Genomic DNA, 15,669 nt, shown 5'->3' on the forward strand with positions numbered 1-15,669 from the left:
TTGCCGCCATTGGTAGTAACTAAACTCACTCTGGGTATTTTGTTCCTACCCAGGTTAAGGTAACTGTTCCCCATTTGTATTTACTCTGGCCTGTAAAATACAAACATATCAAAACAAGATTATAAATGGAATAACAAGACACAATTTTAAAATATAAGCATTTTTATTAAAATAGATCGAACACTTATAAAGGCACTACAGGCAACATTTATAAGAAACTGCTAAATTAATTTTTTAAATTCTAGTGCTGAAATGAAACCAGCAGCACTCAAAAGAGATTTTATTCAGTGACGTGATTGCTTCCTACATTTCCTCAGGACTGTAAGAGCAAAAATTAAAGACACTTTCAAATGGAAATTGACATTTCATTCATATCAAACCTCTAGCAATGACAGGAGTAGTTGCATCAAACAGCAGTAAGCATGCAGAGGTTTCACTGCCAGGATAGATCAATGCGGCTGCAAACATCTACACAGGATAAAAAAAACATAAAAACTTGATTTGGATAAACGAGATAAGCATCTCAGTTGCAGGTTGCCCTGGATTTTAATGCATAAAAACCAGATTCCTGTAATAAATTCCAGTGATAATATAATGATGATTTCAGACAAACTCAGGCTCACTGTCCCTGTTCCTCGTCAGGGGTAATTTCTTTCCACCCAGAGGTGCCAGTGGAAGACCTGATAGGCTTAAAGTAGGGGAACATGGGTAGTTGTTGTTGGACTGGTTAACATTGAGCTCGGCCAGAGAGACGCTCAGGTTCTGCTCCGCCCCCGTGTCGTCATCAGGGGGCCCGCTGTCTGGCAGAGCGGGGGGCTCTCCTCCCTCCGGGTTGTCTTGGTCCTGATCCGCGTCTTGTTCTGGGTCGGTGTGGGTTGCAGACTGGCTGGACAGGTCTAGGCTGTCCCTGTAGCTCAGCTGGTCGTCATCTATGCTCACCTCGCTCTCCTGCTTCATCAGGCTGTGGGAGTGTGCAGTCCTCTGGCTGCTGTCATCAACCTCTGAGTCAGAGTCGGGGAGCAGCTCACTGGAGCCCAGAGAACTTCCTGAATGAGATAAAGAGGCTAGTGACTGCTGTTAAACCCTGAGGCCAAATTTGAGAGATTTTTACATGTTTTGAATTGATGAATGTGTATTCCACCTACTTGACCTACCTACCTGTAACTCACCGGGAGCTACAGGGCAAAGTTATTTCATTTCACAACAGTATTATGCATACCTAGTCTTTATGAAAACTTACCACATCCCTCCTCCATCTTGTCAGAGTCTGGTTTACTCTGCTCCTCTCCGCCTCCACTCTCCTCTTCAGCGGCAGAGCTCCCCATCTTGTCATCTGCATTAGTACCCTGAACCAGGAGGGGGAGGAAATGAAGAGATCTTTATCATCAAAACAAGGTCAAATGTTCTTTCGTTTGGCAAGGGTATTAAATGCAAATCAGGGGGGAAGTGGAGGCTCCAAATAAAACAAGACTATAGGCCATAACTCTGGATGAGGAAATGCATCTTCTGACATTTCAGTACTTCCATTTTTTTGCTTCTTACCTTTACGCCAGGTTTTGTTCATGCTCATAAATTATTTACCTTTTGACCGTATGACACATAACAGGTTGCCTTTTCTCCATTACAGACTGACATTTGCCAAATAAGCACTACTGACCGCCTCATGAGTCTTATTCTTCTGCCTAAATCTTCACATTAAATGGCAGAAATCTTTGTATCTAAAGCTATTACCTAGCAACCCCTTTTTAAAATGAGTGTTTAGAAGCAGAATATTAGTTCTAACATTAGGACAACTAATAGGTGTGTTAGTAAGGTCAGTGAGGTCACAGTGACCTTTGACCACCAAATTCTAAATCAGTTCATCCTTCAGTCCAAGTGAACAGACAACCTGAAAAATAATGTCGCAGATGCATTATGAGCCAACATCAGCCGTATTGACATGAATCTACAGGACCATGAAACAAGTCACATTCATCACCTATCGTTAATTGCCTTTAAAAGTTCAAAGTTTCAAAGAAACAGGCTCGGCAGTGTATTTTAGTGTCCAAAAATTTAGCTCATGAAGTTACTGCTTGTATGATTAAATGTTAAAAACACTTGATAAATGAGGAGATGAACAGCCACCTTCAGTGCACACACAGCCCTACCTACCTGCTCAGTGGAGGTGGAAGCAGACCGGGAGGTTTTGTGGGTCTGAGAAGTTTTGGACTGGAAGATGGATGAATAGAAGACTATGAGGGTCTCCACGATGCGGGCCTGGTGGGGGTAATCAACCAGAGAGGACAGGGAGATCGTGGCCCCGGTCGGACGGGGACGCATCAGGGAGGGCCCAAACACAATCCCCAAGTTACTGGGACTCATCTTGTTATCCTCCTCCAGCTCTGCGATCCTGGAAGGGAGGAAGTCAGAGGAATGATCAGGATGATCAAATTGAACAGAATCAGGTTTTTCATTTTCTTGTTGTTCCGCCGCAAGTGGCATAATGACAGACCTTCGGAGGTGGCGGATGATGTAGCGCAGTGTAGCGATGTTAGCCTTGGGCAGCACCTTCAGAAGCTCCTTCAGCTTGTCCACCAGCACTAGGACATCTGGATCAGTGTCAGGACCCAGATCCACCAGCTCGGGCCCCCTGCCCACTGCTGGGTTAACGCTGCCCGACTCTGCCACCCCTCGCTCTGGTGCATCTCCTTCACTCTGCAGACTCTCTTTGGCCAAACCCATCAGGTTGTTGTACAGGCGGAACAGCATGATGGGCTCTGGCAGCTGGCGGTGAAGGATAAAGGAAATTGTGTTGGAGGGGTTGAACTGAGCATGAACACAACGTTTCATGTAAGTGGAGCAGGAGAGTCTTACAAATAACTTTAGGGCAAATCATTACTTTATATTAAACCAGATTAATAAAAGAGGGATTCATAACTTCACAAATTAAGTGAATGTACATGTGTGAATATGAGTACATGTATGTGCATATACTCTGTATGTGACTATGTATGATTATGTATACAGAATGTTTGTGTGTGTGTATCTATGTGTTCATAGGCATTTATAATTGTAATAAAATAATCCATGTATCCATGTTTCCGACAGTGAGAGATATGATGATAGAATTTTAATTGGTAAACTGAAAAGAAAAACAAAATCAATCCAAAATCTGGACATATAGATAAAGACTGAAAGATCTTTTGACAGTCCTAAAAACAAGTAGAGGATATCGCTACATTTTCCCCATTAACTGCTGCCACAAGTCACTTGAAAATATGGCTGCATATGCACCTGTCTGAGGTAAAGCTTGAGAACGTTGCTGATGTCGTGTGGGGAACACTGGGACAGCTCGACCAGCTCCTTCCCATTCTCAAAGGCCTGACACAGTTTCTCAACACGAGTCTTCACCCCGTTCACCCTGTAGATGCCCTGCGAGGAGGAAGCAGTGGTTTATACCCGACAGTTTAGACTTCACACACAATCAGCACTTCAACAGACAGAACAAATACATGTTCTCACCTTCATCTTGAGTGCCCGTCTTTCTATCTCAGAAATGCACTTGGTGATGATGAAGGGGATGCCGTCACTGGCACAGCTGGCAACCTGAGAGAACTCCCTGCCGAACAGCTGCAGACGGCCCTGCAGCTTCTTATGGCCACACTGGATGGCCAGAGTCTCCAGACAGCGCTTGTGACATGCGAGAAAACACTGTGTGGACAGAAGACGAACAGAAAGGCTTGATGAACCTTGTCTAAAACTTTAATGGGATACTTCAAGATCTCTACATTCAAATCCTGAAGTGCTTCTCAGGACGCAGATTTCTCTCCGCGGGTTGGATGTTTGGAGACATGGTGAAGAACTCACCTCCTCGCACTCGGCCCCCTGGAAGTAAACGTAGCTGTCACACTCGCGGCACTTGGCCGGAGTCCGCAGCTTCCTCATTCGATGGGTCTGGGCGGCTTTGGAGAGGCCGATGTTACGGAAGGGTCTGGTGGACACCACCACGTCAGGATCCATGCCGTTAATGTCTGGAGAGAAAGAGCCCCATCATACACACTCCAGGGAAACTCACGGCCCACGTTTCCTCTCAGTTTAGCCAAGTAATCAAACAGCAGAGTCAAAACACAAGACAATCTGAAAATCTTACTTGGAGATTCAAAAGAAGCTACATTCCCGTCTTTCTCATCTGCATCCTCATTGGACGACATCGTCCCAGTGGATGATGTCCGAGCCATTTTACTGATGTCACCTGCAATAAATATACATTAAATATATTTTCTCAGACATACTCTGTGTCTTTGAATTCAGCTGAGAAAAAAAGCCATTTAGTTTCTTCCTTTTCGTTATGTATAAATGAGGTATTGTGGTGTATGTTACTGTGAATCTGAGTTCTTGCTTACTCGTGCTGGCAGTGGGAGACTCCAGGCCTCCATCTCCTCCAACGCTGTCATCGCTCACTGTTGAACCCCATGACTTGTGGCCCTGCCCTACAGTACATGGAAGTCAGTATAAGAGTAATGTGTTAACATGACTACATACAATCCTTGCAGACATTTTCTGGTCTATTTTGTCCCACTATGATAAAAATGAACATGTGAAATATGCAGTGAAATGAACACATGAACTACAGGTTGGATGTCTCAATAACAAATAGTAATGAAAATGGTTCATCTTTACAAATATGACAGCACAGTGTCACCTACAGCAGCAGCAGGCGTCACTTACTCTTGCGGTGGGCCTCTGTGTCTCTACTGTCAGCAGCTGCTGTCTCCACGCTGGCGGCAGGACTGTCTGTGTGGCTCGACTGCTCTGTGTTGAAACTGTCATTCCTTGGTCTGTGGCCCTGCCTGCAACAATGTGGAATTATATGGTAAACATATTCAAAGTATTATTATGTAAAAGGATGGTTCAACATCCTGGAAAATAAACTTAACTCTGACGAGGGTCAAGAGTTAATTCTCAGCAAAACAAACAAACAAACAAACAAACAAACAAAAAAAAGGCAAATAAGCATTTAAATGTCAAAACTTTTCCTTTAAGGTTTCATCTGAAGCTCTTACTGTGACGACGAGCTGGAGGGGGAGTAGGTCTCAAATGTGTATTGAACATTCGGCTGCTCGGGTAGCTGCAGGTCTCGCACGTGGGCGGCGTACTGCTGGCCTGGGTCATACAGCTTGCTGCTCTCACACAGAGTCTGGTAGTGGACGGGCAGGGCTACCGTCTGCATGTGCATGAGCTGGTAGTAGGAGATGGTGGCCTGGAGGAGGAGCAGACAAATGCAAGTTATACAAGAGTTAATCCGTTGACAGTATTCTGATGTTTACTTGTGATTCTTCTGACCGAGCGCAGGGTCTGGTCGCTCTGTTTGATGACGTCCTGCAGCTGTCTCAGCACTGTGACCTTGGTGTGCTCCAGCTCCAGCTGCTGAGTTGTGGCATCTGCTATACATGTCCGGTAGGTGGCCTCCGCTTCGTCTGACTGCGCACACGCACACGCACACACACACACACACACACACACACACACACACACACACACATATACACATTTTTTTTAGACTTTCAATGTACTTCTGTTGTTCTGTTTTGTTTTTTTTTAATCTGTCAGATTGGGGCACAGATAAAGTGTCGATGTGTGAGAGTGTGACTGCCAGATAAGCATCACGTAAATTCTGCGTGATCATGTTTCATTGAAAAAGAACGTCTGGTTTTTAAACGATCATTTTCATGGTTATTCCCGCAGCGATAAAGCTCAGAAACTACAGATAAAATGAAGTTGCTGATAAATACCTTATTGCGAGCCTCTTCCTCTAATCTTTTCTTCTTCTCCAAGGACTTCGCTGTAGATCCTCCTCCCTCCTCCTCGGCTCGGCAGGCTGCGGTTTTGGCCTTGTCGTACTCCTCACAGCGGACCATGTAGACTTGCTTGGCCTTTCGCAGGTTGACCTCACACTCCAACTAAACAAAGACGCATCATTGTCTTACTGTTACTTCGAGATGAAAAGAAATGTGCTCAAATATATGTAGAATACGAGATTGTACCAGTTTTCTCTTCGCTCGAATCCAGTGTTCCTTGATCTCCTTCCGTCTCTTTTCATGCTCCTGTTTCCGCTGCATCAGAGGCTGCAGGGAAAAACACATTGACAGATCAGCACAATGTGTACGGGACCAAGACCAGTCCAGTATTAACAGCAGCAGCAGGTTATGAGTGTCTGCTGCAGGGTGATTTAAGAATTAACAGAACTCACAGAAGTTGTTAAGAGTTCATGTTACAACACTAATCCTTTACCTGGATGAAGGTCTGGCTGTGCAGGGTGGTATTGGCCTGCTGCAGCCCCACGCTCTGCTCCTGGTCCTGCTCCAGAGCCAGAGAGTAGATGGAGAAGAGGGGCATGTGGGGCTGGAGGGAGCGAGCACAACACAGAAAGAAAAGGTTTGATACACATGGACAAAATGTCATGATGTTTATTCTAGTTTCTAACATCTATAATCAGTGAAAGATGGTGGTTAAAAAATAAAGAGAGGTTTACATGTGTTATGCTGTGTTTGCAGGATTGGTATAATCTCTGGAGGCCTTTGGAAAACTCAGTCTCTGGTAAAATAGAAGAACAGTCATATGACAACATAATGGATGGGACAAGTTGCAAGTGTACAGTCACAAATGCTGCAACAACCGACTGATATTTCCTAATAATGATTAATGATTTATGACAGATACAAATCACAAGTCGCCAATTTTGTCTTAGAATTGCGTATTTTTCTGACGGTCAAATAACATTGCCATGAATTAATTAAATAAATATATATAAAAAGATTTATTTATTTACTTCATCAACTTATTGGTTAATCTGATGTTATCTGGGTCGACCACTCACCCAGTGAAATTCTCTTCTCCACGTAGCTGATCAGGTCCTTCATGTACTTTGAAATGGTTTTGGCGTAGAGCAGAGCCGAGTCCACCCCTCCCTCGCTGCGCTGCAAGATCACATCCACTTCCTCGACTCGGCCTACACATCGACGCACAAACACGGGTCACTGCACAAATTGTTACTATGACAACAAACTGTTTTTGTTGACTGTGATTTGTGGTAGGCAGATAGAATGTGGGGATCTGTCACTAAGGTGATTACCTCCAACATCTGGTGTTTTGTTTAGGTTTTATTTTGGTATTAACTGTGTGTTTGTCACTTCTGTGTTTTGGCTGTCTACACTCACTTTGCTCTGTACTGTCAGGTCTTTATTTTCCTTTGATTTTATGCACTTAAGTCTGCGTTTCTGCAGCTGTTTAACTCATCAGCTGTCACTCATATTGTGAAACACATCAGTGCACCACAGTGTTTATATCAGCAGGGGGAGACCTACCAGACATCCAGTGAAACAACAAACATAAAAGCTTTCATGGTCTGAATAAAAGGTTGCTTCACTACTTTCTGATGTAAATGGATGACGGAGAGTAGGCTACACAAACATCTAAATATATCAAAAAGTTGCATTTTCACAAGACAAAATGAGAGTGAATGGAAGGACAGATGTGCACAAGTATCACTAAAAGAGTCTAGAAAGAGTCAACAACAGCTGGAGTGTGAGTGGAGGAGTGAGTGACTGCCTACCCATGTCCTGCAGGTCGCTCCTGAACTGGCCTCCATCTGCTCCCTGGCCTGTCGCGGTGTACAAGTTCTCCATTGACTACACAGCACAGAAATGACTCATTACTGACAAACACGGATCAAGGCTCATCATCAACTCAGGGACTTTTTTTTTTTTCTACACCCAGTGGAAAGTTGGGAGTGCAGAGTTATATTTAATTGAGGTGTATGAACTCTGTTAAACTGTTTTGAGATAACCCTAGTGTTTTTTAAAACTAGCAGATCGGTTGCTTAGCGATAAACCTTCACCCACCCTGCTTTTCTCTGTGGGGAGCAGCGAGAGCAGTGTGCTGCTGTCCACCTCTCCCATCAGCAGTTCAGACACACTGAGGAGAAAACAACAGACACTTCAGCACACATACTACACATGTGATATGAATCTGAAAAAAAAAAGACCAACAGTAGAGCTGATTTTGAAAGTGGAGGAGGAGATGCCCCTGCTGCTATAGGAAACCGACAGGTACACTGGAGACAGGAAGTGATCAAAATGACTTTTATCCGAGTTACTCTTGTCTACCAGGTTAATGTTTCTCTCTTCACACTGTATATCAAATCACTTAGTTGTAATTACTTTATTTTTCTACAAATTCCTCATCCACTCAAGTAAAATACTTGTGACATCTTGTCTTTAAGTTGGCTTGTCGGCTAAGTAGGAGGTTAAAGAAAAAAAAAAAAAAAAAAAAAAATGCTGTCTCCATCTTGGTGTTTTTCAGTTCATGACAGAAAAGGAGTAAAACAGAGGAGAGAATGAGGAAACAGACTTGTCAGGCAGATTTCAACTGTCTCTGCCAGCTCACTTCCTCCTGTGACCGATATCTCAACCCCAAAATGCCACCGACAAACATGTGATTAACTGTTGGTGCAATATACTTCAATTGCACAGATAAGAAATACATTCCTCTACTGAAAGTTTTTCCTTTTAACTATCAAGATATTATTTTTTAAAGATCTAAAATGGTCAGGTCAAAACATTAATCTTGGAAATACTGACTATGATCATTTCATAGTTGCCATATTTAATTATCTATTTGATCGTAACTTGTCTCAAGTGACTGAAATCAAGTCAACATGATTTATCATCAGTCTGTGGCAATCTGTTAATTTAGCAGTCAGGTAGTGAACAACATTTTCGACTTTTGGTTTTGTGTCATACAGCAGGAGAAAAACCACTTCCTGTTTTCAGCTCTGCCTCATGCAAATGTGTCACCATCACTGCACTTCTCTCTCATTCCCAACAATAGACAATTTTGTACGCATTAACACACACACACAAATAGTACTACTGATCCTGTCTGTAAAAAAAGGTACAATGCATTCACAAGGTATTCAGACTCCTTCACTTTTCTCACATCTTTGTTACGTTGAGGCCTTTTGGTAAAACTGTTTAAATGTTAAATTAAATGTTTTCTCTCATCAATCTACACTCAATACCCCATAATGAAAAAGCAAAAACTGAATTTTAGAAATTTGTGCCTATTTATTAAATAATCACAGACATAAGAACTCAGACCCTTTACTCAGTACTTAGCTGAAGCACCTTTTACAGCAATTACAGCCTCAGTTCTTCTTGCGTATAACTAGAGAGGCTTTGCACATCTGGATTTGGGGTTTTTAGGTATTTTCTGACATTCTTCCGTGCAGATTCTCTCAAGCTCTGTCAGGTTGGATGGGGACCGTCGCTGGACAGCCATTTCAGGTTTCTCCAGAGATGTTCGATTGTGTGTGTGCCTAGGGTCACTGAGCTGTTGGAAGGTGAACCTTGGGCCCAGTCTGAGGTCCTGAGTGCTCTGGCCCAGGTTTTCATTCAGAATATCTCTGTACTTTGCTCCGCTCAGCTTTCACCTCAACCATGATGCTGCCACCATCATGCATCACTATTGGGAGGGTATTGGGCAGGTGATGAGCGTTGCCTGGTTTCATCCAGACATCCAGTACTGAGGGCCCCCCCACCACACACACACACACACACACACACACACACACACAGGATCTCTGGAGCTCAGCCAGAGTGGCCATCGGGTTCTTGGTCACCTCTCTTACCAAGGCCCTTCTCCCTGATTTGTTCTAGGAAGAGTCCTGGTTGTTCCAAGCATCTTCCTTTTAAGATTTATCATCTCAAAGATGATGAAGAGAAATGGGGAGGCACTTAAGCTAAATTTCAAGTGTCACATCAAAGGGTCTGAATACTTACGTCAGCCATATTTCAGTTTTTCTTTTTTTAATACATTTACACAAATTTCTAAAAATTCTTTTTTGGCTTCATCATTATTGATTATTGATGGTAGAAAAAATTACTGATTTTGGCCTTAAGCTGCAACATAATGTGAAAAAAGTGAAAGGGTCTGAATACATTCTGAATGCACTGTAAAACCTATTTGGACACTACTGTGGCTTCACTGGCACTTACATTACTGGCACTCTAATACAGCCTTTAGTTGTATTACCTGTAGTAGTAATTACCAGAGGGCTATCATAAGATGACACGGTTGTAATTTCACAATAAGACGTACTATGAAAAGGTGTACCAGATACTTACTTGCTGCTAAAAGCAACTGCAATGGTTTCAATCGCCTTCTCAAAGTCCTTTTTATCTGCCTCGTTACAAGCCTCATAGTGGAAACCTAAAAAATCACAATGGTGCATGTGTTCAAGTTTCAGTTGTGGTTAGGAATAGACAATACGCTAACATCAGTTACATCACACTACTGTGACTACAGTATATTACCTAAGGATGTTCCACGATCAATATAAACTGGGGATGATTAAATTCTATGATGTCAATGTTTCCGTAGCATACAAAAAAACAAAACAAGGTTTAGGTTAAGGTTTCCCTGCAACGACTGACCTTTGACCTTGGATATGAGCTTTCCGGCAGCAGTGAGGATCTCCACGGTGTTTAGCAGAGGGTAGGTGTTAATGACCTGACGCAGCACCCGCAGGACCTCGCCCAAACACTCATGGGCCACGGGTCGCTGATTCTCCTTACCTGGATGGGAGCAAGAGGAGGATACTAAGACCTGTGGGTTTTTTTGAATATTTTTTTGTGTCAAAGTTACATCATAATTGCCATTGTGAAATCACTCCTTTGTGGTGGCTTCAGGGCCCTGGCATCAAAAATTTGAGTTTAATGAAGGTTGAAGTTTGGTAACAATTCATGATTCTCAGAGGTCAGTGTCCTTGAATGCATCAATAATGAAGAGTTAAGTCCATGTTAGCAAATGCATCACAACCTGGTGGTAATGTTGGACCAAAAATAAAATGTTAACTGCAGCGAATTTTGGATGTGTTTTAAAGAAATTGTTCAACATTTTGGGAAAAAAATAACACTTTTTGCTTTCTTGCCAAGAGACCAGTGGAAAATCCAGGAGGTTATTGCTCCGGTCCAAGAAATAGTGCAGCACACAACACACTCTATACTTCCACCGTTGAACATATAACACAAACAAGATGTAATGTGTTAATTAGTGAGATTTAGAGCCAGGCTAGCTGTTTCCCCTCGTCTCTAGTCTTTATGCTAAGCTAACCTAAGAGGCTACTGGCTCTAGCTTCACATATATCACTATCACACATATGAGTGTGGTACTGATCTTCTCATCTAACTCTCTGCCCGAAAGCCAATAAACAGATTTCCCAAAATGTCCAACTATTCCTTTAAGTGTCTGCAAGTCGGTGTTTCTGCTGTTGCTGTTAGTGGAGACGACAGAGACAGACAGTCTGAGGACAGTGACAAACAAATCTGTGTCAGACAGGTCAAGTCCAGACACGGTGTCAGCTCTTCAGCTTTGATGTCACTAGTGACACACCTACAGCCTGCATCCTCACTTCCTCCTCCCCAACACAATCACACACACATTTTGTCAACTTACGCTGTTGAATGTTACCACCTCCTCTGTTCACTCTTTTTCTAATGGAAGCAACTTGCTCACAGAGGAGGCCAGAGGGCAGCCGGTCCCTCCATCCTCCCACAGTCTGTCTGAAAATGTGTGTGAGAGTGTCTGAGCAGCAGCTGACAACAAGAACAGACTGACCTGAACATTGTGCCTCAGAGGATGTGGTCTTTTCTATTGTTTTGCAAGATTAGAGACCAATTCTGGTGCTGTGCTACATCTGCCTTCTGTGGCGGATAAAACAAATCACCTTACCCTCACTTTACTCTCAGCTTTACAAAAACATTTTGAGGCTTGGGAAATATAGTACCAGCTCTCTGGATCGCAGTAGGGAGGAAACAAGGCCCAAAGTCTGATTGTGCTGCTGATTAAGTAGAGGAGGCATTGGGTCACGGCGATGCAGGCTACCTATCAGAGTAGGAAGTGTGGACGCGGCTGCTCTGTCAGAGGCTATCCATCATGGCTTCCTGTTTAGAAAGCTCACTCTGGGTGGAGGACATGACAGAACGGACCCAGATAATAGCCGACAGAACGACACGAAAACAAATCTCTTTCTGTCTCTTCTGAACCACAGAGATCGGCCCCTTTTCTGACTCGAGAGACTAACCTGATGCCAGACCTTCATGACTTGAAACTTTATTCTAAAACACTGGTTCTCTTCGAGTTTCTTTGTTCGGCAGGTGGAATCAAGTCTAAAGGAAATGGCAGTCACTCCATGAGGAAAGTAAAGGTGTTTTGCTGTTTTCAGCCTCCCTTCATCACAGAGGAGGGGAAGAGGAGTGTGTACGAGGCTGCAGTAAACAAGACGCTGGCTTCCTGCTGGAGACAAGAGTGCGGTCGACTCTGTGGGTGCAGCGGAAATACAACCCTTCATTTGGAGAGAGGAAGCTCAGTCACTTGTCAGCTTGCTTGTGCAGGGTTGTTCTGCCACTACCCCCAACTCTCCCAACCCCCCACCCCCCAAATTACGCGAGTCAGTAAACAGGACTGATGTAAGACTGACAGAAACCTTTTGTGTATTCCTCAGTCCTCGCAGTGTAACCCCCTGTCGAAACAGACTGGGGTGTGTAATGCAAAAGGGGAAGAGGGAGACTAAACACTATTGTTCTGTCTTCAAACTGACAAATTCGCATGATAACAAGACAAACCAATGACATCAAAGAGAAACTAAATAAGAGACATACTGTCACAACCCACAAGCTGAAAATTATAAGTGGTTACACACAATGGAGAACTGTGTTTTGTCTCAACAGTGGTGAAAACAAGCATTATTCATTTCAGCAAAGGAGGATCAGGATTCATTCCCAGAGTGTGAAGTTTAACGAAGAACACATGGAAACAAAATGTAGCAGCTCACAAGAGACAGGAGCCAAACTCAGGTGGGACAGGTGAGACGGGAAATATTGGGACATCAGGGGATAGGTCTCTGTAGGTGGATTTGTGGATCTTACCTTCAGCCAGCACCACATCCTTCAGTTTCTCCACAGCCTCAGCGAAGCGCGCCACGTCCCTCAGCAGGGCGGGGATGTCCTCGACTTCAATGGCCGTGCTCTCTGGACTTTCAGACGGAGGAGTTGGGGTCAAGGCCCCTTTCCCTTGGCCTTTAGTGAACACCCATGACTGGAGTGGGAACCCTGAGGAGACACAGAGAACATCACTGAGCTTCCGGACAAACACTGAACTGACAGAGAATTAATCCACAACAAGGTTGATCATTTATTTGGAAAACTATTTGAAACTTTCTCGTTCTTAAAGAGGGTCAGTTATCTTAGCACAAAGACTTGCAACTTTGTGGAGTCTCAAGTGGTTTCCCCATAAAACAGCAAATACGCCTTTTTACACTCAGGTATTTGTATGGATTAAACAATCAAGTATGAAGTGTTAATCAGTGAGCTTTAGCTGTGATTTTGTTCCCTTTAGACAGCGCAAGGCTAGCTGTTTCCCCTTGTTTCCAGTCTTTATGCTAAGCTAAGCTAACTAGCTGCAGGCATGAGAGTGGTATCAACCCTCTCATCTAACTCTTCAAAAAGGGATTAGGAGTATTTCCCAAAATGCCAAACTATTTCTTTACATGTGAGGATTTTCTGCTTTTTGCTGTTTTACATTTCTGTAAAGTGAATATGTTTGAGTTTCAGATTGCTGGTTGGATAAATCAAGCAACCTAAAGATGTCACTTTGGGCTCTGAGAAAGTGGGATGAGCATTTTTCACCGTGTTTTGACATTTTGGAGACAAAAAATAATAATAATTATTGAAAAAGAATAATCAATCAATAGTGAAAACACTGGTTAGTTGCAGCTCTCCTTCAGGCTACTGTCTCAAGGCTTCAAAATCCATCTTTACACTCTCAAACTTTTCATTTACGGTGAAGTGAATTTAAAAACGAATAAAAATTTGCTTGCTAAATTTCAAGTAAGTAGACAGTGATATTTTATACTTGTCAGGCCAGATTTTGGAAGCAATGGGTCGTACACAGCAGACATGTCATTAACAGGTACTGATGCGTTTGAACCAGACCTGCAGCGCTGGCGTGTCTGCTCAGGGCGGTCGGTCTCTTCAGGGTGGACACGGGAGACGGGCAGCCCATCGCCGGCATCTTGCTGTGCTGGGTGCTCGGGGTACCCGGGCAGGACACGGACAGGTCCTGGAGCCCGGCAGAGGTTGGAGTGAGCGTTGAAGAGGAGGAAGAAGAGGAAGGGGAAGAGGAGAGGGTGATGTCACCCGCATCTTTCCGAGGCTGCTCCTGGAGGATGGACAGCTGAGAGAGGACAGGAAGAGCGAAAAAGGTCAAGATGGTCACATGATTTGCGCTTTCCAGCACATCCTGACAGGCATGGACACATCAGCGCGACACCTCTCAGCTTTTGCGGCCTTGAACATAAGCAGTGCTGTTGTTGGTAAACATACATATGAAGACTTTCGTAAGATCCTGTGTTACGTTGTGTAACACTTCCTGCCTCCAAGCAGTTGTTGGGTGTGGCAAACTGAGCAGAGCGGAGAGTAACAGAAATGTAATTTACTGTTTGGAATAACAGAACAGTGACATTTTCAGAAGTGGAAATAACCTTGCCAACAATATGCACAGAAAAGGTTTTTTTAAGCCTGGTCTACATGTCATTTCCCAGTTAAGATAGATTCAGACTGCGGTTAATGCCTCACGCTCTTTGGGCCTGACAAGTGCATCTCGAACAAAGCCAAAGAACACTACCCACTCCACTACAGAGCGCAAATACTTTCCGACACAAAACAGAAAAGCATCCCTGAGATTTGCCATTTGTTTTGGACGCACAAGATGACAACCAAATACTCACACATACCTGTTTAAGCCATACGTTGTGCTTGTTGGGCAGTATGTCCAGCCTGTTCTTGCCTTTCTGCTCGGCTTTTTTAACTCTCTGACTCGTAGAGTAAGGGTTGTAGCTACTTTTGCCACCACGTTTCAGCATGCTCCTTCCCCCTAGAGCTTTGCCTCCATTCTAACTAGAACACAACTCAGCTTTTGAAACTGATCTCGCAAGAGCATATACACACACACACACACACACACACACACACTGCAGCCTGAAGCTGCTTTATGGGTGAAAACCCCACAGCAAATATACTTCCTATGAGCCAGATATGAGTCAGTATGCAGTCAGGTTCACACACGTACAATTATCTGAAGATGTAACCCAGTGAAACTGCACCATAATGAATGTTTTCAAGCAGTTCCACACAGACGGACTTCAGTTTCCCACCCTGATCACACCAGTCCCGTTGACGCTCACACAAAACTTTGCCAGAATATTTATATCTGGTGTAAGTAGACTTTCCACACACAAACACACACTATCACCAATGGTCTGGAGCCCCTCTCTGTTGCCCTGTCCTCTGCAGCTGAAGGTTATCTGACACCTCACACACACACACACGTACACACAGACACGTACACGTACACACAGACCAGTACAGTGAGTGGCAGAAACCAGAAGTGATGCGCTACTCACAGCAGATGCGCTGCTCTGCGGCCCGGGGCTTCCTGCTCGGCTCTTCTTCGAGATGGATGGCGTCTTTATCAGTTCCCGTTTCTTCCTGGTGAACATCTTCAGGGTGCCTTTCCCGTCCATCCCGACTTCCTTAAGTTTCACGCACAACCCCCCCACCCACCCCCCGACTC

General features: G+C 43.9%; 1 protein-coding gene across 2 annotated transcripts; it reads right to left on the reverse strand.

Annotated features, from left to right (window-relative positions):
- Positions 1 to 144: 144 nt before the first annotated feature.
- On the reverse strand, positions 145 to 15,646 carry arhgap45 (Rho GTPase activating protein 45). 2 transcript variants are annotated; one of them, XM_022759263.1, is made up of 24 exons: positions 15,500 to 15,646; positions 14,031 to 14,271; positions 12,966 to 13,148; positions 10,473 to 10,613; positions 10,164 to 10,248; positions 7,881 to 7,953; positions 7,592 to 7,667; positions 6,857 to 6,988; positions 6,512 to 6,573; positions 6,271 to 6,381; positions 6,024 to 6,104; positions 5,772 to 5,939; positions 5,323 to 5,460; positions 5,043 to 5,239; positions 4,708 to 4,829; positions 4,383 to 4,469; positions 4,130 to 4,231; positions 3,847 to 4,010; positions 3,502 to 3,690; positions 3,274 to 3,411; positions 2,492 to 2,763; positions 2,152 to 2,389; positions 1,241 to 1,346; positions 145 to 1,046 (listed from the first exon to the last, which is right to left on the reverse strand). In XM_022759263.1, exons 1-24 carry the CDS (start codon positions 15,617 to 15,619, stop codon positions 604 to 606), a joined length of 3,669 nt encoding a protein of 1,222 aa, XP_022614984.1. In that variant the 5' UTR covers positions 15,620 to 15,646; the 3' UTR covers positions 145 to 603. The 2 variants fall into 2 exon arrangements, with proteins under 2 accessions (XP_022614984.1, XP_022614985.1); XM_022759264.1 differs by lacking the exon at positions 15,500 to 15,646 and adding an exon at positions 14,831 to 15,393.
- Between the last annotated feature and the right edge of the window lie 23 nt (positions 15,647 to 15,669).

Source organism: Seriola dumerili, unplaced genomic scaffold, assembly GCF_002260705.1.
Source record: "Seriola dumerili isolate Sdu_G_001 unplaced genomic scaffold, Sdu_1.0 BDQW01000321.1, whole genome shotgun sequence".
Taxonomy (NCBI): Eukaryota; Metazoa; Chordata; class Actinopteri; order Carangiformes; family Carangidae; genus Seriola; species Seriola dumerili.